Below are 22,953 nucleotides of genomic sequence, written 5' to 3' on the forward strand. Positions count from 1 at the left end.
AGGGATGCCCCGGACCCTGGGATCATGACCTGAGCTGAAGGCAGACCCTCAGACAACTGAGCCACATAGGTGCGCCTAGATCATGAGTTTAAACCTGGGTTTTGGGCAGCCTGGGTGGCTCAGCGGTTTAGCACTACCTTTGGTGCAGGGCGTGATCCTAGAGACCTGGGATCGAGTCCCACGTCAGGCTCCCTGCATGGAGCATGCTTCTCCTTCTGCCTGTGTCTTCTCTGCCTCTCTCTCTGGGTCTTTCATGAATAAATACATAAAATCTTAAAAATAAATAAATAAACCTAGGTTTTACACCCGATTTTGCAAAATTCATTCTGAATCTGACATTAGGTCATTTAACCACACCAAGTTCATTTCTTCATCTGTAAGTTACAGAGATTTTCATTATTACTCTGTCTACGCTAGCAGGTCCTTAATGGAATCAAGTTAGTAATGTGTAAGCATATGTTTATAAATAAGTTACATAATTGATTGTTGGGTAGGTATCTTGATAATACTACTACAAAATACATGTAATAGTGTATTATTGGTGGTTGTATAGGTCATACTGATAAACTATTACCCTCAGTTTATGAACCTTTTATCTACATTTCTTTGTTAATCCCAACTGCCTGATTATATATTAGAAGAAATAGCCACATAGGATTCACTGGTGATGGTATAATGCTATTTGAAAAGCCACTAATGTTTAAGTTTCTATAATCCATGATCACTAACTGAAGATGAAAACTGTTATGGGAAGTTTTATACATGTTGCTATAGTTTGAGTCTTTCTAAATTTGTTGAAAAATATGAAGGTTGAGTTATACTTTATTGGTGATTTCTTTTCCAGGAAAGATCTTCTTACTTGGAGTACCAAAAAATAATGAGGGAAATAGAACATTTGAGTCGCTTATATATTGCTTATCAGTTTTTGCTGGCTGAAGATACAAAAGAACGCTCAGCTGAGGAGTTAAAAGAAATGCAAGATAAAGTTGTAAAGCTTCAAGAAAAATTGTCTGAGAATGACAAAAAAATAAAAGCACTTAGTCATGAAATAGAAGAGTTGGAAAAAGGAAAAGATAAGGTCAGACATACATAAGAAGAGATGATATACTGTAAAAAATTATGTATAGTAACTAAGGTTCGCTGGATGTAGTCTTCCATATTGATTTGTTAATCTTTATGATAAGCTTATAAAAAGTCAGTCTTGAAGTCCTATAAGAAAATGATGGCATGAGTAAATTATAAGTACTTTGATTGATTTGGATGCATTTGATTATAGGAAATTGGAGGTAAACTCCGATCTTTAGAAGATGCTCTTGCAGAAGCTCAGCGAGTTAATACTAAATCTCAAAGTGCCTTTGATCTCAAGAAGAAAAATCTGGCAAGTGAAGAGAACAAACGCACAGAGCTAGAAAAAAATATGATTGAGGTAAGTAAATACGGAGTTCAGTAAATATGAAGTCCATTTCATTAATATTTATTGCTTGTGTGTGCTATGGACCAAGTGCAGTTGTTTGGGCTACAGATAGAGCAGTGGACAAAATGACAGATTGGACCAGTGCCTTTTGGGTCTTCATTCCAATGAGGAAAATGATGATAAAATAGGTGAAATATATAGCGTGTTATATAGTGATAAGTGATTTGGAGAAAATGCAGGGGAGAGTTTTAGGAATATAAAGGAGGTGGGTACAATTAGGGATTTTTAAATTGGGTAACCACTGGAGATCTCATTGAGAGGGTGATATTTCATTAATAAGACCTGAAGGAAGTCCGAGAACCATGAAAATAAATTGGCTCTGGGGTAAGATGTACCAGTAGCAGTTGTCCCAGGTACCTACGGTATTAGAAATAAAAATGCAGGGAGACTAATTGTGGCCAGTTAGCACTAAGTAGGAATACAGAAAGGTAAAAGGAACGCAATCAACATGATTTTATAAGACGTGAAAGACTCTGATCTTTATTCTGAGTGACATGGGAAGCTACTGTAGCTGGCTAAGAAGAGAAGAACAAGATCTTTCATATTTTAATAGTACTTTCATGGTATTTAGAGAATAATATAAAGATAAGGGGAAGAAGCAGGTAATTCAGGTGGTAGGTGCCAATGATAGCTCTAGGATAGCGGTATAAATGGGTGTATTGAGAGAAATTATAGGATCTTATGAGTATTTTTAAGGGTAGGTCCAATAAGGTAGTCCAGACAGATTGGTTGCTGAAAGTGGAAGAAAGATCTGATGGATACTGAAGATTTTTGTCTTTGATAATTGGAAATAGCATTACCATTAGCTTAGTGGAAAATAGGAGTACACTGTGAACATAATAAGCTTAAGGTGCCTGTTAAACTAAGTAGAGATGTTGATTAGGTGGTTGAATATAGGAATATTGAATCTGATCTAGAGAGACAAATCTAAATACAAATGTTGGCATGCCCCAGGGCTTGTGCTCAAACTTCTTTTATATGCACTCATTTCTTAGGTAGTTCCATCCAGCCTGGTAGCCCTAAAATACCATCTGCATGGTGATGTTCAGATCTTTAACTAAACTGGACTCTTTCCCTGAATTCTATATTTATTTGTCCAGCTATTTGATTGACACTTATACATAGAAAGAGTCTAAAACTTAATGTATCCAAAATAAAAATTTTTAAGTTTTCCCTAACTACCCAAACCTTTTTCAGTACTGAATTTTCCCACGTCAGAAAATGGCACCACTATTAACCTAATTGTTGGATCTAGAAATTAGAATCCTCTTGCATTCTCTCTTTTTTCTCAAACTCTGTCAGAAAATTCTCCTGACTTTAAAAGTACATCCTTAATACAGCCACTTTTCATCACCTCCATCACTGCTAACCTGTAGGCCGTCACCTCCCAAGAGGGATGCTGTAATGGAGTCCTTACCACTTGCCCTGCTTTTACTCCTGCTGCTCTACAGTCTGTTCTTCACAGAAACTGAAATATAAATTGGATCACATCGCTCTTGGGCTTAAAGTTCTTTAATGTTTCAATGTCACATATATAATTAAATTCAGCCTTTACCACCTTTACCATGGTCCACAAGACTGTACATGTTAGGACTTCTGGCACCTTTCCACTCGGTCACTTTGCTCCAACCACAGTTCCTCAAACATCCAAGCATATTCTGCAGAGCTTGCGTAGTTGTGTCCCCCTAGCATCAGCATGATCACTCCTTTTATTTCATGTAGGTTTCTGCTCAAAATGTCATCACAAAAAGGCCTTCCGTCATTCTTCTTAAAATAGTAGTTCCCATCACTTTCTGTCCCTTGCTTTATTTTTTACTATGTCTTCCCCTCTAGAATATAGGGTCCCTGAAGACCTGTGTCTTTAATGTCTAGAACAATGCCCAGTAGATGTTAAATATCTAATATTTAATGAATCATGAGCTAAACATGTAGGCCAAAATTTTTGGTCACTTTCATGTAAATAATATAGCTGGATTCCCCGCCCCAGGCTGTTATCTTACCGTATATGGTGTTTTAGTGTATATAACTTAAACGGTATTAAGTATTAGTAATGCCGTTCACACAAGTATTTAATATTTAAATTTTATGGCTTTTGATAGTTTATAAATTTTCATGTACATGTTCTTAGTCCTACAATCTTCACTTTGAAGCCTGGAGTAGAATGGTTATTACTTTTTTAGAGCTCTAGAAAGTTATTTTTTAGTTTCTTCAAATGACTGGTTTGTGCTATTATTTAACTAATTTCTGAATTAGATTGTAGCATGTGGAATAAAAGTATTTCTGGTAGTATAAGGGTACATTTATCCCGAAAACAGAGAGGGTGAATTGAAAAATGGAAATAAAGTTTTAAAGTTAGGATGGTTAAATTATTTTCCTTTTAACCATGCCCACTTCAGAATGCTATGAAATTTGATGACATAAGGGCATAGGTATATAAGAAAAAATGGGAATCTTTCCTAAAACATAATATTTTCCAATCTGAAACTCTTCCTGAAGGATTCTAGAACTTTAGCAGCAAAGGAAAAAGAGGTTAAAAAGATAACAGATGGGCTGAATGCCCTTCAAGAAGCAAGTAATAAAGATGCTGAAGCTTTGGCTGCTGCACAGCAGCACTTCAATGCTGTTTCCGCTGGATTGTCTAGTAATGAAGATGGTGCAGAAGCAACTCTTGCTGGTCAAATGATGGCCTGTAAAAATGACATAAGTAAAGCTCAGACAGAAGCCAAACAGGTAAATATAGACATTAATGATTGTGTGATTGCTCTTTTTTTTTTTTTTTTTTTTCTTAAGAAGCTGCTATGCCTTGACAGTTGTTATAAAATGATGAAAATAATCAGATCGATGTGAAGGAATTTGTTATCTTGCTGCTTTATAGCACCTAATGAAATGAGGTGCTTTATAGCACAATGAAATTCAAATATGTTAACTGCTAAATATTGATGACAATAGTTTGAGATGCTATAACATTAAATACCCTCCTAGATTAGTTGAAATTGTAAATACAATAAATGCTTTATTCTATTTGTAGTATTGTATGAAATATTTGAGGTTAATTAGTTTGTTGTTTTTGCTGTTTTAGTGGCAACATAAAGTCACAGTCTTAAGCTCTAACAGGACAACAAACATCCTGCCCAATTCTGTGCCCCCACATTTAGTCCTTACCTTTCATCCTTGAGGTTATCTCTACCTCCCTCTTAGTCTTTCTAGTCTTCCATTTCCCTACACTGATTTCATAATCTTCAAAGCTTGTCATTCAGGCTTTCAAATTTGTTTAGATAGTTGTACAGCTTTTAAAGTCCTATACATGCAAGAGTTTTGAGGGCAGAAAGAAAAAATATATTTTTTCACACATTATCTTTTAAAAGAAGACTCCTCTTTAAAAATACAGATGTTTGTGTCTGTGTTGTATTACTCCTGTTCAACATTTCTGTTATGCATTTGCAACTTTTCCATTCAAAGATGATGGTCACAAGAAATTTGTAAGAGATCAATAACAAAAAAACTTGCTAGTCCTCTCAGATTTTCTGTAACTTACTGTATATTGGGAAAAGTCCACCATTATTCAGTCTTGGATGACACATCCAGTTCGATCTCAGAATATGAGTTCATGCTTTTAAGGAACAGTCCTTAGTTATATAAACTAGCATTTGAATATCAAACTTCTGGCATTGAAATTTCTCTTGTTAGTTTCCTGTTCCAGTTGAATTTTCTTATTGCTCAGTACAGTTTCTCCATTGTTAATTGAACAACACTCAAAAATACACAAATAACAAATGGGCATACGTAAGTGGAAAGGAAGAGAACTAGTGTTCTGATTACTAGATTTCTGTTGTGTTTTTAATTTAACAGCTAATGGCAGTTATTCTTCAATATAATTTTTGAACTCAGTAATGTCATCTTTTGTAAGTATCTAAAAACGGATTTAAATTATAAGTAATGACTTATGTTAAGCATTTATTTGTCTAGACTGAGTTGTTTTCTGAGGAGAAAATACTGGGAAATGATTCATCTCTTGAAATATTAATGCAAGTCACCTAATAGTTACATTTTAAGTCTGATGTTTCTTAAACCAATCTGCATCTATGGTCATTTAATCACTAGCACTATCTGCCTCAAATAGTCTATTAAATTTTCAATAACAGGCTCAGATGAAGTTGAAACATGCCCAACAAGAATTAAAGACTAAACAGGCTGAAGTTAAGAAGATGGATAGTGGCTACAGGAAAGATCAAGAAGCTTTAGAGGCTGTGAAGAAACTTAAAGAAAAACTAGAAGCTGAAATGAAGAAGCTAAATTATGAAGGTTTGCATTTAAACACCTGATATTAAATCATTAGGAGGCAGTGATTGTTGATAGAAACTAAATTAGGGATGTCTGGGTGGCTCAGTGGTTGAGTGTCTGCCTTTGGCTCAGGATGTGATCTCGGAGATCCCGGATCAAGTCCCACATTGGGCTCCCTGCATGGAGTCTGCTTCTCCCTCTGCCTGTGTATGTCTGTCTGCCTGCCTCTCTCCCTCTCTGTCTCTCTGTCTCTCATGAATAAATAAGTAAAATCTTAAAAATAAAAATATAAATAAATAAATAAATAAATAAATAAATAAATGAAATAGCAAGTAGGAATTTTTTTTGACTCTATTAATGGATGTTAGTATAAGTATAGAACAGTTGATCCCTGAACCTAAGTTTGAACTGCATGAGTCTACTTGAGACTTTTTTTTTTAAATAAATACAACTGGGTATTATAAATGTATTTTCCTTACATTTTTCTTTCTTTCTTTTTTAAATATTTTATTTATTCATGAGAGACAGAGGGAGGCATAGACATAGGCAGAGGGAGAAGCAGGCCCCCTGCAAGAAGCCCGATGTGTGGGACTCGATTCCAGACCCAGGGATCACGTCCTGAGCCAAAGGCAGACACTCAAATGCTGAGCCACCCAGGTGTCCCTCCTTACAATTTTCTGTAGCTTACTTAACTGTAATAATACAACATATAACGCATATGACATAGAAAATATGTGTTAACCATTTATCTTATCAGTAAAGCTTCTTGTCGATGTTTGGTTCATTAAGTTTAAGTTTGAGGATCAAAAGTTAAACACAGATTGAGGGATATCTGCTTCAGTTGGTAGAGCATACAGCTCTTGATCTCAAGGTTGTGAGTTCAAAACCTGTTTTGGGCCAGAGACTACTTAAAAAAAAGTTAAACATGGATTTAGAACTTCATTTAGAACTTCTTGGGACACATTCTTCATGTGTCAGTGCCCCAACCTCTCCCCGCAACAACCATCCCATTGTTTAAGGGTCAACTAAGTATAAAACAGCTGTTTTGTTTTGTTTTATTTTATTTTAAATCCCAGTATACTTAACATACAGTGTTATATTAGTTTCATGTGTACAGTGTAGTGATTCAACAATTCTATACATTACTCCGTGTTTATCATAAATGTACTGTTAAACCACTTGTTTCATTTCACCCATCCCCTTATCACCTCCCCATCAGTTTAACTATAGTTAGGAGTGGTTTTTGGGGGATACCTGAGTGGCTCAGTGTTTGGTTTGGCTCAGGGCGTGGTCCCAGAGTGTTGGGGTCAAGTCCTGGATTGGGTTCCCCACAGGAAGCCTGCTTCTCTCTCTGCCTCTCTCTATCTTTCATGAATAAGTGGATAAAATCTTTTAAAAAAGTGGTTTTTTGGTTTGTCTCTCTTTTTCCTTATTTGTTCTTTTGTTAAATTCCACAGGAGTGAAATCATATGGTAATTGTCTTTTTCTGATTGAATTATTTCACTTAGCATTATACTCACCAGATTCACCAATGTTGCAAATGGAGAGATTTCATTCTTTTTTGTGGCTGAGTAATATTCCATTGTCTGTCTATACTATATGTTCTTTATCCATTCATCTATTGATAGACACATGGACTGCTTCCATAATTTGGCTATTGCAAATAATTCTGCAGTAAACATAGGAGTGTGTATTTTTTTTTTTTAATTCGTGTTTTCATTCTCTTTGGGTAAATATCCAGTATTGGAATTATTGGATTATATGATAATCCTATTTTTACTTTTTTGAGGAACCTCCATCTTGTTTACCAAATTGTTTACACTATTTTGCATCCCCATCAACAGTGCACAAGTGTTCCTTTTTTCCACATCCTTGCTACCACTTGTTGTCTCTTGGGTTTTTTTTATTTTAGTTAGCTATTCTAATAGGTATGAACTAATATCTCATTGTGGTTTTGATTTACATTTGCCTGGTGATGAGTAATGTTGAGCATCTTTTCATGTGTATGTTGGCCATCTGTATGTCTTGCAGAAATGTCTATTTGTCTTCTGCCCGTTTTTAACTGGATTATTTATTTTTTTAGTGTTGAGTTGTAGAAGTTCTTTACATATTTTGGATACTAACCTTTAATGGATATGTCATTTGCAAATACCTTCTCCCATTCCATAGATTGTCTTAATTTTGGTGGCTGTTTCATTTGTTGTACTGAAGCTTTCTATTTTGACATAGTCCCAATAGTTTATTTTTGCTTTTGTTTCCCTTGCCTTAGAAGATCTATCTAGAAAAATGTTTTTATGGCCAGTATCAGAGAAATTATTGCCTGTGCTTTCTTCTAGGATTTTTTGGTTTTAAAAAAGTCTCACATTATTAGGTCCTTAACCCATTTTGAGTTTATTTTTGTTTATGGTGTAAGAAAGTGTCCAGTTTCATTCTTTTGCAGACAGCTGTCCAGTTTTCCTAGCACCACTTGTTGTAGGGGCTTTTTCCTACTGTATATTCTTTCCAGCTTTGTCAAAGATTAATTGACCGTATAATAATGGGTGTATTTGGGGGTTCTCTTTTATATTTCATTGATCTATGTGTCCACTTTTGTGCCTGTTATGAATACTGCATCTTTATAGTATATCTTAAAATTTATGATTGTAATACCTCCAGTTTAGTTCTTTTTTTTTTTTTTTTTTTCAAGATTGCTTTGGCTATTCAGGGTCTTTTGTGGTTCCATACAAATTTTAGGATGGTTTGTTGTAGTTCTGTGAAAAATGATAGTTATTTTGGTAGAGATTTCATTAAATCTGTAGATTGAGTAGTATGGAGAGTTTAACACTATTTGTTCTTCTAATTCATGAACCTGGAATATCCTCCCATTTGTTTATGTTGTCTACAATTTTATTCATCAGTGTTTTATAGTTTTCAGAGTATAGATCTTTTACTTCCTTGTTAAGTTTATTTCTAGGTGTTCTATCATTTTTTGTGCAATTGTAAATGGAATCTTTTCCTAATTTCTCTTTCTGCTGTCTAATTATTGGCATATAGATCTTTCTGCTGTTTCATTATTGGTGCATAGAAAGGCAGTAGATTTTTGTACATTGATTCTGTATCCTGCAACTTTACTGAATTCACTTATCAGTTTTTAGCAGTTTTTTTGGTGGATCTTTCGGTCTTTTTATACGTAGTATCATACCATCTGGAAATAGTGAAAGTTTTACTTCTTTACTAATTTGGATGCCTTTTATTTCCATTTTGGCTGATCACTGTGGATAGGACTTTAGTACCATTGTTGAATACAATTGGTGAGAGTGAGCATCCTTGTCTTGTTCCTGATCTTAGGGGAAAGCTCCATTTTTTTTTCCCCATTATGATGTTAGCTGTGGTTTATTCCTATAGAGTCTTTATTATGTTGAGGTATATATCCTCTAAACCTAGTTTGTTGAAGGCTTTTATTATGAATGGATATTGTACTTTGTCAAATGCTTTTTATCTATTGAAATGATCTTACGGTTTTTATCCCTTATCTTGTTGATGTGACATATTTTTTTTTTTTTTTTTTTTTTTTTTTTTTATTCATGATAGGCACACAGTGAGAGAGAGAGAGGCAGAGACACAGGCAGAGGGAGAAGCAGGCTCCATGCACCGGGAGCCTGACGTGGGATTCGATCCCGGATCTCCGGGATCGCGCCCTGGGCCAAAGGCAGGCGCCAAACCGCTGCGCCACCCAGGGATCCCGTTGATGTGACATATTACAATGACTGATTTATGAATGTTTAACCAGGAATAATTCACACTTGGTTGTGGTGAATGATTTCTTTTAATGTATTGTAGGATTTGGTTTGCTAATACCTTGTTGAAGATTTTTGCATCTATGTTCATTAGAGATACTGGCTCTTATTAGTTCTCTTTTTTGTGTGGTATCTTTGTTTTTTTAATCAGGGTAATGCTGGCCTCATAAAATGAATTAGAAAGTTTTCATTTTCTATTTTTTGGAATAGATTGAGAGAAGAATAGGTATTAACTGTTCTTTAATATTTGGTAGAATTTGCCTATGAAGGCGTCTGGTCCTGGACTTTTGCTTTTTGGGAGTTTTTATATTACTGATTCAGCTTCACTGATGGTAGTCAGTCTGTTAAAATTTTTTATTTCTTCCTGTTCCAGTTTGGTTAGGTTATATGTTTCTAGGAGTTTATTCTAGGTTATTCAGTTTGTTTGTATATATTTCTTCATAATATTCTCTTACAGTTTGTATTTCTGTGGTGTTGGTTGTTATTTTTCCTCATTTCTGATTTCATTTGTTTTGTCCTCATTTTCTTATTGAGTCTGGCTTAAAGTTTTGGTTTCTTTTATCTGTTCTGTTCTTTAGTTCTATTTCATTTGTTTCTGCTCTAACTTTATTATTCCTTCTTCTGGTTTTGGGTTTTGTCTGTCTTTCTAGCTCCTTTAGGTAAAAGGTTAGGATATTTGAGGTATTTCTTGCTTCTCAAGGTAGGCCATTATTGCTTTAAACTTTCCTCTTAGAACAGCTTGCTGCATTCCAACTATTTTGGACCATTGTGTTTTCATTTTCATTTGTCTCCATGTATTTTATTCCCGCCCCCCCCCCCCCCCGCCCCTTGATTGACTGATTCATTCTTTAGTAGCATGTTTTTGTCCTCCATGTGTTTGTGCTCTTTGCAGACTTTTTCTTGTGGTTGATTTCTAGTTTATAGCATTGTGGTCAGAAAAGATGCATGGCATGAATTTGTTGAGACTTCTTTTGTGGCCTAATATGGGATCTGTTCTGGAAAATGTTCCATGTGCATTTGAAAAGAATGATGGCCTTGGTGGACAGATGGCCTTGGTGGCCTTTCAGCACTTGAGAGTATCATGCCACGCCCTTCTAGCTTGCAAGATTTGCACTGAAAAATCAACTAATAGCCTATGGAGTTTCCTTGTTTGTAACTATTTTCTCTTGCTATTTTTTAAATTCCTCTTTATCACTACTTTGTCTTGGTCTGGACTCCCTGGGTTGATTTTTGTTGGGGGCTCTGTCTCCAGATCTCAATTTCTGTTTCCTTCCCTAGATTCGGGAAGTTTTCAGCTATTATTTCTTCAAATTTTCTGTTCCTGAAAGTTATTATGCGTGATGGTATTGCTGACTTCTGTAAGTCTGTTTTCATTTTTTATTTTTTTTCTATCACCTGTTCAGCTTGATTGCTTTCTGTTACTCTGTCCTATAGGTTGCTTATCTGTCCTTCTGCCTCCTGTAGTCTGCTGTTTGTTCCAACTTGTATATTTTTAATTTTGGTTATTGAGTTCTTCATCTCTGATTGTTTGTTTGTTTGTTTGTTTTTTAATGTTTTCTGTCTCTTTGTTAAGGGTCTCATTGAAGTCCAGTCTTTCCCAAGTCCAGTGAATATCTTTATGATCATTACTTTACATTGTTTATCAGGCATATTTGTGTTTCATTTAGTTCTCTTACTATGATTTTGTCTTCTTCTTTCCTTTGGGATATATCCCTGTATCCCCTATTTTGACTAACTTTGTGTCTGTTTTTATATGTTAGGAACATTAGCTAAATCTCCTGATCTTGAAAGTAGTGACCTTATGAAGCTGAATACCTATAGTGCCCTGCAGTGCAGTGTCTCCTGTTCACCAGAACCTGATGCTTTAGTGGTATCAGAACCTGATGCTTTAGTGGTTTTATGTCATGTGTGTAGCCTACTGTTATGGCTCAGCTGCTTTTGCCTTCAGTCTAGTTGTCTGGAATGTCTCTTTGCCTGTCATGGACAGGGTTTGTACCCTGTGTTGTTAGTGGGCCAGTCTGGGACTGCTTTGGGTTTGAGCTGAGTCAGACTAGGCGTTTGCCGGAGATGGATTAGCATGGAACTGCTTGTTGCTTTCCCTATGTTGTCCCCTGAGAGACTTTTCTTGGTGGGTGAGGCTACAGTCAGACCAGATGCCTGATCCCAGCCTCCTGCTCGGGCCATAGTAGGACTGGTGTATATAGTATCTTCCGAACCTCTCTGCATATGCCCTTCCTACCCTCTTTGACGTGGTCTCTTCTCTAAACTTAGCTGTGGAGAGTGTTGTGCCAATCTTTGGGACGTTTTCTGGGTTATTTACATTGATGTGGTTGTTATCTAGTTAAATCCATGGGACATGGGGAGATTAAGATTCTCCATTTTCCCAGCTCTGAATTTTTTAAAAACAACTACTGACCATTTCCTGCTTCGGTCACCAAAGTGCCACTTGAAAACTCAAAAAGTCATTTGTATGTTCCCATTCAGTTATTCAACTCTTATATTGCTTTCAGAATGAAAATTTCTGTTATTTGTTGGTAATAATGTCTATTTGACCTTTCATGTTAAGCATCCTTTTATTTCATACCAGAAATTTGTATTTTGCTTCTAGGAATGCTTTGGAAATAGAGATTACTGTTAGTTTCTTTAAAACTATAGAATGTTTGCATTTTTAAAAGCTTTATGCCAATTTACTTGTGATTTACTGTTCAGAAAACAAGGAGGAAGGACTTCTGGAAAAGCGCAGGCAGCTATCTCGTGATATCAGTAGATTGAAAGAAACATATGAAGCTCTCTTAGCCAGATTTCCTAATATTCAATTTGCCTACAGGTAAGATATTTAAACCTTAAATTTTAATGTGGTAATAGCCAAGATATATTTTTAAGCTGGAAGACAGTTTGAAAATTTTATTAACATCAGGATTTCTGTATGAAAAACATTGTAAGCTGTTTTCCTTTAATTGGCATTTTTTATTCTTATATTCTTAAATGTTTATTGAAATGTTTCAAGTGTTGGCAGTAGGAATTCTAAAGACCAAAATGAAGAAAATTAAATCTCAATCAAAATTTTCTTTAGATATCTATGTTAACATTTTACAATTTGTTTCAAAACATGGGTATTTTTCAAGGAATACTTAGAGTAGTATATGTATTACAAAGATTATAACATCAGGAGCGCCTGGGTGGCTCAGCTGATTGAGCACCTAACTCCTAGTTTTAGTTCAGGTCATGATCTCAGGATTCCAAGATTGATCCCCATGTGGGGCTCCAAGCCCAGCAGAATCTGCTTCCCCTCTCTCTCTGATTCTCACTCTCACATGTTCTCTCTCTCTCCCCCCCTCTCTGTCTCTGAAATTTTTTTTTTTTTTTAAAGATCATAACATCAAAGTTATTTTAGTTTCATTGAAAACAGTATGTACTGAAAGATCTTTTGACTGAAAACAATAGTTGTCTAGTCAGCTGGAACATTTAAAAATTTTTGTTTTTCTTAAAAGCATATAAGCTTCTCTTTTAATGTGTTGTTAGGAAGAAATCTTACCTAGTAAAATACAACCTTTTCTGTTTTATTATTTCAGATTAATTTTTGTCAACTGTTCTATTTTAGAGATCCAGAGAAGAACTGGAATAGAAATTGTGTGAAAGGACTTGTAGCTTCTCTGATTAGTGTGAAAGATACTTCTACAACCACAGCTTTAGAATTAGTAGCTGGGGAACGGCTCTACAATGTTGTAGTAGACACAGAGGTAAATTAATTTTAATTAATTGGCATTTTTTACAGTTTTTACATTTTTTACATTTTACAGTTCTGTAGTTGAAAATATCATGAGCTGCTAGAATTGAGTAATGTCTCGATATTTTAAGATATTCGTAAGGTTGCTTATCTTTACAGGTACATTTATTCATTTAATGGCTTTTTATTATATTACTGATTATATTTGATTAACTGTATTCCCAAAGAAGTGTCATGCTTACTCAGGAATCCAGAATGCATATTACCAGTTTTAGACCTTTGATTGTTCACATAGTAGGCACTAAACATTTATTTTATTTATTTATGTATGTATGTATGTATATTTTTTTATTGGAGTTTGATTTGCTGACATATAGTATAACACCCAGTGCTTATCCCGTCAAGTGCCTCCCTCAGTAGGCACTAAACATTTAATTATGGATTCCTAAACTTGCATTCTTTCCCTCTGAATGTTTTCTGTCATTAATATCTTATGTTTTCATTTCAAATGCACAATGTTTTAGGTTACTGGAAAAAAGTTACTAGAAAAGGGGGAACTGAAACGTCGATACACTATAATTCCACTCAATAAAATTTCAGCCAGATGTATTGCTCCAGAAACTCTGAGGGTTGCTCAGAATCTTGTAAGTCTTCTTTATGTGTTTTATCTAAATCTTCGTTTTTTGTTTTGTTTTAGTTAGAGGAGATTAACTTGGGGGACATAATCATATGTAGAACCATAAAATGTTGTTGTTACCATGCCTTAAACATTTAAGCTTACAAAAAAAGAGTTGGCTTTTGTGAAATTAGATGAAAGGGGAATAGCAGTGGTAGAAAACTAAAACTACCTTTGATCTTTCAAAGTTGTAATGTTAAAATGTCTTTAAATCTTCAGTCAGGTTACATGACTATCACATGATAGTATTACATTTCTAATCTCTGAGTTGCTAGAATTACAGAGCTTATAAATACCAGAATTCTTCAGTTTTTTTCATGCCAGGCGCAGTTTAACTGCCCACAGTAACAACTGTTACAGGGGGTATCTATCAGCCTTACATAACAGGGCTGCTTCTCTGTGAGTTTCTCTAGGTTGCTTTCCATCCTGTGGACAAGCAAAGCAGAGAACCAGGCTATCCAGTCAGCTGCTGAGGTGGATCTAAAGTGTTATGGATATTAGTAAAAACAGACAAAACCAAAAACACAATAACAAAAAAGTAAACTCCAGAGGAACACAAGGCAATACATTTAAAAGGCAATTATAGTTGTGTAATATTGGGTAATAACATGAAGCCAATCCTTATGTTATCAGCCTTCACTGAAAATTATTTTAAAATACAGTTGTATTGACATGTATACTCTTAGGAGAAGGAAAATTAGTGCAGAGTAATTGAAAGGTAGTGTTTTGGTTAGTATTTTGTTTACTTTGAATAATCACCATTGGGTCTGGAAGGTTTTGGAAGTTACTTCATTTTTTTGGACAAGTCCAAAGAAGTAAATGGGGATCTCAGCTAACAACAAAAATACTTTTACGCAGGTCCCTTAACCAGACCTTTTTAATGGTAGCTGCGGTGTTAGAGGGCAATGCTGAACATTTATTACACAGAACTGCCTTCATTTTGATTTCTTTTGTTGCTACTAAGTTCCTTAAAGGATGCTTAATTGTTTTAAAAAGATGGGCAGAAGTACACATCAACAAAGGTTGAGAAGAGGCAGTTGGATCAAAATAAAACAGAGATTTAACATTTTTTTTGCCCTGGCAATTGTTAGTTGTGTTTTTCTGTAACTGATAGGTGGCTGCCCTCCTGTGTTTAACTTGAATGAAAAAGTATTTTCTTAGAACAAACAAATGACTAATAATTGAAACAAAACATTTTGTGTAATTGTGTTGATCTAGCAGTTGCTTTATTTTAACTAAGATGTGTTCAAGTAATCCATTTTGGATTTAGAAATTTGGTGCTGCCTTCTGCTGTTAATAGACAGTCTCATAATGCTTGGTACTTTAGTTAAATATTTTACCTAGCCATAAAAGTTTCATTGTTTAAACCTGAAATTTTTTCTAAAACTCTTGATTTTCCATAGTATTTTAGAAATTTCAAAAGGAATTGTAGTGCTAGGTAAGTTAATTAAACTTGTAGTATAGTAGTTCTGTTTTATAAAATAATGTAAGGAAGGTAGTAGTATGTACTGTGATATATCTGTTGTTTTCCCACAGGTTGGTCCTAACAATGTTCATGTGGCTCTTTCCCTGGTTGAATACAAACCAGAACTTCAGAAAGCAATGGAATTTGTCTTTGGAACAACGTTTGTTTGTAATAATATGGATAATGCAAAAAAGGTGGCTTTCGACAAAAGAATAATGACTAGAACTGTAACTCTAGGAGGTGAGGTATTTGATCCTCATGGGACATTGAGTGGAGGTAGGTTGCTTGCTTTCTTGTTTATTTGCAAAGAATAAAAATAGCTGATATTTATTTAATTCACTCTGTGCTAGGTGCTATCCATATTTGCCTTTTTTCTCATTTATTCCTTATAACTGTTCTATAAAGTAGTTTTATTATTTTTCCCATTTTTTTTAGAGGGAATGAAATTGAAATTCGAAAAATTTAGTAAGTCATTTAGTAACTCAAATAGTGTTAGAGCTAAGTATTTTAACTCAAAGAGCTAGACTTCAGAGCTAATGTTGAAAAGTTACTAAAGATTCTTTCCTCTATATGTTGAGAACTTAGGATATGCCAGGAACCATACCATTAGTTCATTTAGCTCTAGGAAATACGTAAGATTAAAAAAGGAGAAGCAGAAAATATTTATTAAGCATATCAGTTTACTAATGACTTAAAAATCTTATATTGAAGTGTAAAGATTTATGGATTTAACTTTTTAAAAAATTGTATTTATTTATTCTTGAGAAACACAGAGAGAGGCAGAGACACAGGCAGAGGGAGAAGCAGGCTTCATGCAGGAAGCCCTCTGCGGGACTCAATCCCAGGACCCCGGGATCATGACCCGAGCCGAAGGCAGATGCTCAACCACTGAGCCACCCAGGCGTCCCTGGATTTGACTTTATTTACTTTCAGGGTTGTGGGATTTTTTGGGGGGCTTTATTTTGGAGCTTAAATCTAATGAAAAAGAGGTAAAAATAAATATCTAAAAAGATACACAAGATATGAGACAAATAGCAATGAAAAGAAAGTCTAGGAGACAAGATTAATACCAAAAAAATACTCTGTACTAAATGAATTAAAAGTAAAAAGGAACTGGAACTTTCTTATACTATACACTAAAATAGACTCAAAATGGATGAAAGACCTAAACGTGAGACAGGAATCCATCAAAATCCTAGAGGAAAACACAGGCAGCAACCTCTGACCTCGCTGCAGCAACTTCTTTCAAGACAGGTCTCCAAAGGCACGGGAAGCAAAAGCAAAAATGAACTATTGGGACTTCATCAAGATAAAAAGCTTTTGCACAGCAAAGGAAACCGTCAACAAAACCAAAAGGCAACCTAGGGCATGGGAGAAGATATTTGCAAATGCCTTACCAGATACAAGGCTAGTATCCAAAAATCTATAAAGAACTTAGCAAACTCCAGAGCCTGGGTGGCTCAGTGGTTGAATGTCTGCCTTTGGCTCTGGGGGCCTAGGATTGAGTCCTGCATTGGGCCCCCCACAGGGAGCCTGGTTCTCCCTTTGCCTATGTCTCTGCCTCTCTCTCCGTGTCTCTCATGAATAAATAAATAAAATCTTAAAAAAAAAAAAAAAAACTTACCACACTCAACACTGAAAAAAACAAATCCAGTTAACAAATGGGCAGAAGATATGAACAGACATTTCTCCAAAGAAGACCTACAAATGGCCAACAGACACATGAAAAGATGATTAGCATCACTCAGCATCAGGGAAACACAAATCCACAATTAAATACCACTTCACACCAGTCAGAATGGCTTAATTTAACAACTTGGGAAATGAGATGTTGGCAAGGATGTAGTAAAAGGGGAACCTCTTATACTGTGGTGAGAATGCAGACTGGTGCGGCCACTTTGGAAGACTGTGGAGGTCCTCAAAAAGTTAAAAATAGAGGTATCCTACCACCCATCAATTTCACTATTAGGTATTTACCCAAAATTTACAAACAGTGCTCTGAAGGGTGCTCGCACCCCTGTTTATAGCCACAGTGTCCACTATAGCCAAACTCTGGAAAGAGCCCAGATGTCCATCAACAGATGAATGGATAAAGATGGTGAGTGTGCGGTATATGTATGCACATACACAAATAATGGAATATTACTCAACCATCAAAAAAATGAAATCTTGCCATTTGCGATGACATGGATAGAACTAAAGGATATTGGGATGCCTGGGTGGCTCAGTGATTGAGTGTCTGCCTTTGGCCCAGGGTGTGATCCTGGAGTCCCAGGATCGAGTTCTGCATCAGGCTTTCCACAGGGAGCCTGCTTTTGCCTCTGCCTTTGTCTCTGTTTCTCTCTATCTCTCATGAATAGATGAATGAAGTCTTTTGATAAAAAGAACTAAAGGGTATTATGCTGAGCAAAATAAGAGAAAGACAAATATGTGATTTCACTTGTGGAATTTAAGAAACAAAACATGACCATAGGGGAAGCAAGGAAAAATAAGAGGAAAATAGAGAGGAAGGCAAATCATAAGAGACTCTTAAATATAGAAAACAAACTGAGGGTTGTTGGAAGGGGAGATGGGTGGGGGGATCGGTTAACAGAGATTGGCATTAAGGAGGGCACTTGATTCAATGAGCTCTAGGTGTTATATCATTCCTTTTTATGGCTGAATAATTCGTGTGTGTGTGTGTGTGTGTGTGTTTAACCCACACACAGGTGACCTCTTTAGCCATTCATCAGTCAGTAAGTAGACAGGTGGGCTGGTTCCATAATTTGGATACTGTAGATAATGCTGCAATAACCATAAGGGTTTATATATCCTTTTGAATTAGTGTTTTTATATTTGTTGGATAAATACCCAGTAGTGTGATTGATAGACCATACGGTAGTTCCATTTTTAACCTTTTGAGGAGTCTCCCCCACTGTTTTCCACAGTGGTTGCACTAGTTTGCATTCCTGCCACCAGTGCAAAAGTTGCTGTTTCTTCACATCTTCTTCCACATTCGTCTGTTGTGTTTCTCATTTTACCCATTCTGACAGATATGAGGTGATACCCTTATTGTTTTGATTTGCATTTCCCTGATGAGTGATGTTGAGCATCTTTTCCTGTCTATTGACCATCTGTATTTTTTACTTGGAGAAATATCTCTTCATGTCTTGTGCTCATTTTTTAATTGAATTTTTTGGGTTTGAGTTGTTGAGTTTTATCAGTTTTTTATATGTTTTGGATACTAATCCTTTATCAGCTTTGTCAGGTGCAAATATCTTTTCCCATTATGTAGGCTGCCTTTTAGTATTGTTGATCGTTTCCTTTGCTGTGTGGAAGCTTATTTTCATGTAGTCTCAAAGGTTTATTTTTGCTTCCATTTCCCTTGCCTTGGGAGATGTGCCTAGAGAAATATCGTTGTGACCTACGTCGGTGACGTTACTGTATGTACTGTCTTCGGAAAATTTTATGGTTTCAGGTTTCACAGCTCTGTCTTTATTCCATTTTAAGTTTATTTTGATGTATGGCAAAAGAAAGTGGTCTAGTTTTGTTTTGTTTTTATTGCATTACTGACCAGTTTCCCAACACTATTTGTTGAAGAGACTGTCCTTTTCCTATTGGATATTCGTTCCTTCTTTGTGAGAGATTAGTTGACCATATAATTGTGGATTTATTTCTGAGTTTCTATTCCATTGATCTATAATGTCTATTTTTATGCCAGTACCATACTGTTTTGATTACTACAGCTTTGTAATATAACTTGAAGTCAATTCTAGAATTGTGATGCATCCAGCTTTGCTTTTCATTTCAAGATTGTTTTGACTATTTGGGGGTCAATACAAATTTTAGGATTGTTCTAGTTCTGTGAAAAACCCTGGTTGGCATTTTGATAGGTATTACATTAAATGTATAGATTGCTTTGGGTAATATGGACATTTTAACAATATTTGTTCTTCCATTTAATGAACATGGAATATTTTTCCTTTCCATCATCTTTCATTTCTTTCATCAGTTTTTGTAGTGTTTGGAAATACAGGTTTTTCACCCCATTAAGTTTATTTCTAGGTATCCTATTATTCTCAGTGCACTTTTGTAAATGGGATTATTTTCTTAGTTTCTCTTTTGGCGATTCATTGTTAACACAAAGAAGTGCAACATATTTCTGTACATGGATTTTGTATCCTGCATCTTTACTGAATTAATTGATCAGTTCTAGTAGTTTTTTGGTGGCATCTTCAGGGTTTCTATATATAGTATAATTCAAATAGTGCAAGTTTTATTTCTTTATTAACCTGGATGCCTTTTATTTCTTTATGTTGGCCGGTTGCTGTGGCTAGGACTTCATACCATGTTGAACACAAGTGGTGACAGTGGGCATCCTTGTTATGTTTCAGACCTTAGAGTAAAAGCTCTCAGTTTTTCCCCATTGAGTAGGATATTAACTGTAGGTTTTTCATAGATGGCTATTATTATGTTGAGGTGTATTCCCTCTAAACCTCCTTTTTTGAGGGTTTTTGTCATGAATGAATGCTCTATGGAATGTTTTTTTTTTTTTTTTTTTTTTTTTTGCATCTTTGAAATGATTTTATGGTTTTTGTCCTTTCTCTTGATCATGATTATATGGTTTTTGTCCTTTCTCTTGATGTGATGTATCACATGATTAATACACAAATGTTGAACCACTCTTGCATCCTGGAAATAAATCCCACTTGTTTATGGGTGAATGATTTTTTTTAATGTATTTGTGGATTTAGTTTGCTAATATTTTGTTGAAGATTTTTTTTTTTGAGTTGAAGATTTTTGTTTTTCAAAATCTTTTGTTCTATCTCTATGTTCATCAGAAATACTGGCCTATTCTCTTTTTTGTGGTTTCTTTGTCTGATTTCGGTATCAGGGTAATGCTGGCCTCATAAAGTGAATTTGGAAGCGTTCCTGTTCTGTTTTTTGGAATAGTTTGAGAAGAATAGACATAAACTGTTCTCTAAATGTTTGTTAGAATTTGCCTGTGAAGCCATCTATCTGGTCTTGGACTTTTGCTTCTTGGGAGTTGTTACATTACTGATTCAGTCTCCTTGCTAGTAGTACTCAGTCTATTCAAATTCTTTATTTCTTTCTGTTTCGGTTTTAGTAGTTTATGTTTCCAGGAATTTATCCATTTCTTCTAGGTTGCTTAATTCATTGGCATATAGTTCTTCATAATATTCTCTTAGATTTGTTTGTATTATCTGTGTAATTGGTTGTTTCTTCTCTTTCATTTGTAATTTTGAGTCCTTTCTCTTGTTTTTTCATGATTCTGGCTGAAGATTTATCAATTTTATCCATCTTTTAAAAGAACCAGCTTCTAGTTTCTTACTTCTTTGTGGCCTAATATGCAATCTATTCTGGAGAATTTTCCATGTGTATCTGAATAGAATGTGTATTCTGCTATTTAGGATAGAACATTCTGAATATATTTGTTAAATCCATTTAGTATGTCCATATTGTGTCTTTCAAAGCCACTGTTTCCTTGTGGATTTTCTGACTAATCGATCCATTGATGTAAGTGTTGAAGTTCCCTCCTACTTTTCTGTTAATATTGATTTGTTCGTTTTTGTTTGTTATTAACTGTTGTGTATATTTGAGATACCCATGTTGAGTTTGTAAATATTTACAGTTATGTCTTTTCATTGGATAGTCCCCTTTATTATTACATAGTGTCTGTCTTTGACTCTTGTTAGAGTCTAACTATGTCTGTTTCAGCTTTCTTTGACATCCATTCAGTATAATAAATGTTTCTCCATCCTCTCACTTTCAACCTTCAGGTGTCTAGGTCTGAAGTGTGTCTTGGAGGCAGCATATAGATCTTGTTTGTTTGTTTGTTAATGCATTCTGTCACCCTGTTTCTTTTGATTTAAGCATTTAGTCCATTAGTACTTTCAGAGTAACTTTTGATAGGTATGTATTGCCATTTTGTTTCTTGTTTCATTTCTGAAGTTTTCCTCATCCTCCTTCTTTTCTCTTTCATGGTATGCTGGTTTTCTTTAGTGATATATTTGCATTCTTTTTTTTATTCCTTGCATTTAATAGTTTTTAGTTTTTGAATACCTTTAGGTTTGTATGTAATATTTTTTTTTTTTTTTTTTAAGATTTTATCTATTTATTCATGAGAGACACACAGAGAGGCAGACACCCAGGCAGAGGGAGAATCAGGCTCCATGCAGGGAGCCTGAAGTGGGACTTGATCCTGGGACTCTGGGATCATCCCCTGAGCCAAAGGCAGACGCTCAACTGCTGAGCCACCCAGGTGTCCCTGTATGTAATATCTTCTGCATATAGCAGTCTATATTAGGAAACAGTTTGCTTAAGTTTGAACCCAATTTTACTGCTCTCCTCCCCACATTTAGGTATTTGGATATTTTACATCCTTATGTTTTGTAAATTCCTTAACTGATTTTTTTTTTTTACAGAGATATTCATTTTTATTACTTTTGTGTTTCCTACCTTCATACTGTCACTTTTGGTCTTTCCAGTTTCTTGTAGATCTGGTTTAGTGGTCATGAACTCCTTTAATTTTTGTTTCTGTGGGAAACCTCCTTTCTCCTTTTATTCTGAATGATAGTCTTGCTGGATAGAGTATTCTTGGCTGCATCTTTTTCTCATTCACTTTCAGTGTATCACTCCACTCCACTCCACTCTTGCGTGTGCTCTTCTGTTGTGTCCTGGCCTCTTTATCCTTTAGGCCAGTCGTCTACAGAGGCTCTCTTTGCCTATTGTGGGCAGTGTTTAGTCTCTGGCCTGAATGTGGAGCACTAACTAGGTGTGCTCTGGTCTGCTTGTGAAAAGATACCTATTGCCAGTGGAACTGAGGCCCTGTAAAATTCCAAGGCCAGGAGACATGGTCTTGCCAAGGCTTTGGACTGGTCTTCTGGGGGTGGGAGCCTGCTGTTCTGGGACTGAGGCAAGCCTGACTGGGAAGGGGGAATCCACTTGAGCATGGGAGATGGAGTTCAGTATAAGCATCTTAGGTCGCAAATGTCTGCTGGGTTGGTTCCCATACATGGCTCTGTGTTTATACGAGGGGTGGGTGAGGGATGGGTGTGCTTGTTCCTTTGTTCTAAGGGGAGATCTCTCCATGAATGCTGCCTTTCTGGGACTTGCTTCCAGATGAGCTCACTGCTTCCCCACTGTGTGCTCCAGGCACTCTTCAGAAAGGTGTTACCATGTTGTTTGTTTAGGCTGTTTACCCTGCTGTCTGTCCAAAGAGCAGCTCCAATACCCTTGGGGCTCTTCCAGAGCCAAGCACATTGACCTTTAAAACTAGATTTTAAGCTCTGCTCATTGCCACAACTCATGAAATTTGGCCCCTCTCACTTTTTTTTTTTATATTTAAATTCAATTTGCCAACATATAGTATAACACCCAGGGTTCATCTCATCATGTGCCCTCCTTAGTACCCGTCACCTAGTTACCCCATTCCCCTAGCCACCTCCTCTTCTGCCAACTCTTTGTTTTTCCCAGTTAGGAGTCTCTTCATGGTTTGTCTTCCTCTCTCATTTTTTTCCCTACTAAGTTTCTTTACTTTCCCATATAGTCCCT

The 22,953-nt window shown here is 35.7% G+C and overlaps 1 protein-coding gene across 3 annotated transcripts in view; it reads left to right on the forward strand.

The window, feature by feature from the left end:
- The window catches only part of SMC2 (structural maintenance of chromosomes 2), a 63,919-nt gene that overhangs the window by 10,265 nt on the left and 30,701 nt on the right, over window positions 1-22,953 (forward strand). For all 3 annotated transcript variants that reach the window (XM_072842203.1, XM_072842201.1, XM_072842202.1), the window contains exons 8-15: window positions 845-1,078; window positions 1,277-1,426; window positions 3,971-4,204; window positions 5,617-5,776; window positions 12,241-12,358; window positions 13,133-13,271; window positions 13,783-13,902; window positions 15,471-15,675. In XM_072842203.1, the coding sequence (XP_072698304.1) occupies window positions 845-1,078; window positions 1,277-1,426; window positions 3,971-4,204; window positions 5,617-5,776; window positions 12,241-12,358; window positions 13,133-13,271; window positions 13,783-13,902; window positions 15,471-15,675 (1,360 nt within the window). The remainder of the gene's footprint in view (window positions 1-844; window positions 1,079-1,276; window positions 1,427-3,970; window positions 4,205-5,616; window positions 5,777-12,240; window positions 12,359-13,132; window positions 13,272-13,782; window positions 13,903-15,470; window positions 15,676-22,953) is intronic.

This window comes from Canis lupus, chromosome 10 (assembly GCF_048164855.1).
Source record: "Canis lupus baileyi chromosome 10, mCanLup2.hap1, whole genome shotgun sequence".
NCBI classification, from domain to species: domain Eukaryota; kingdom Metazoa; phylum Chordata; class Mammalia; order Carnivora; family Canidae; genus Canis; species Canis lupus.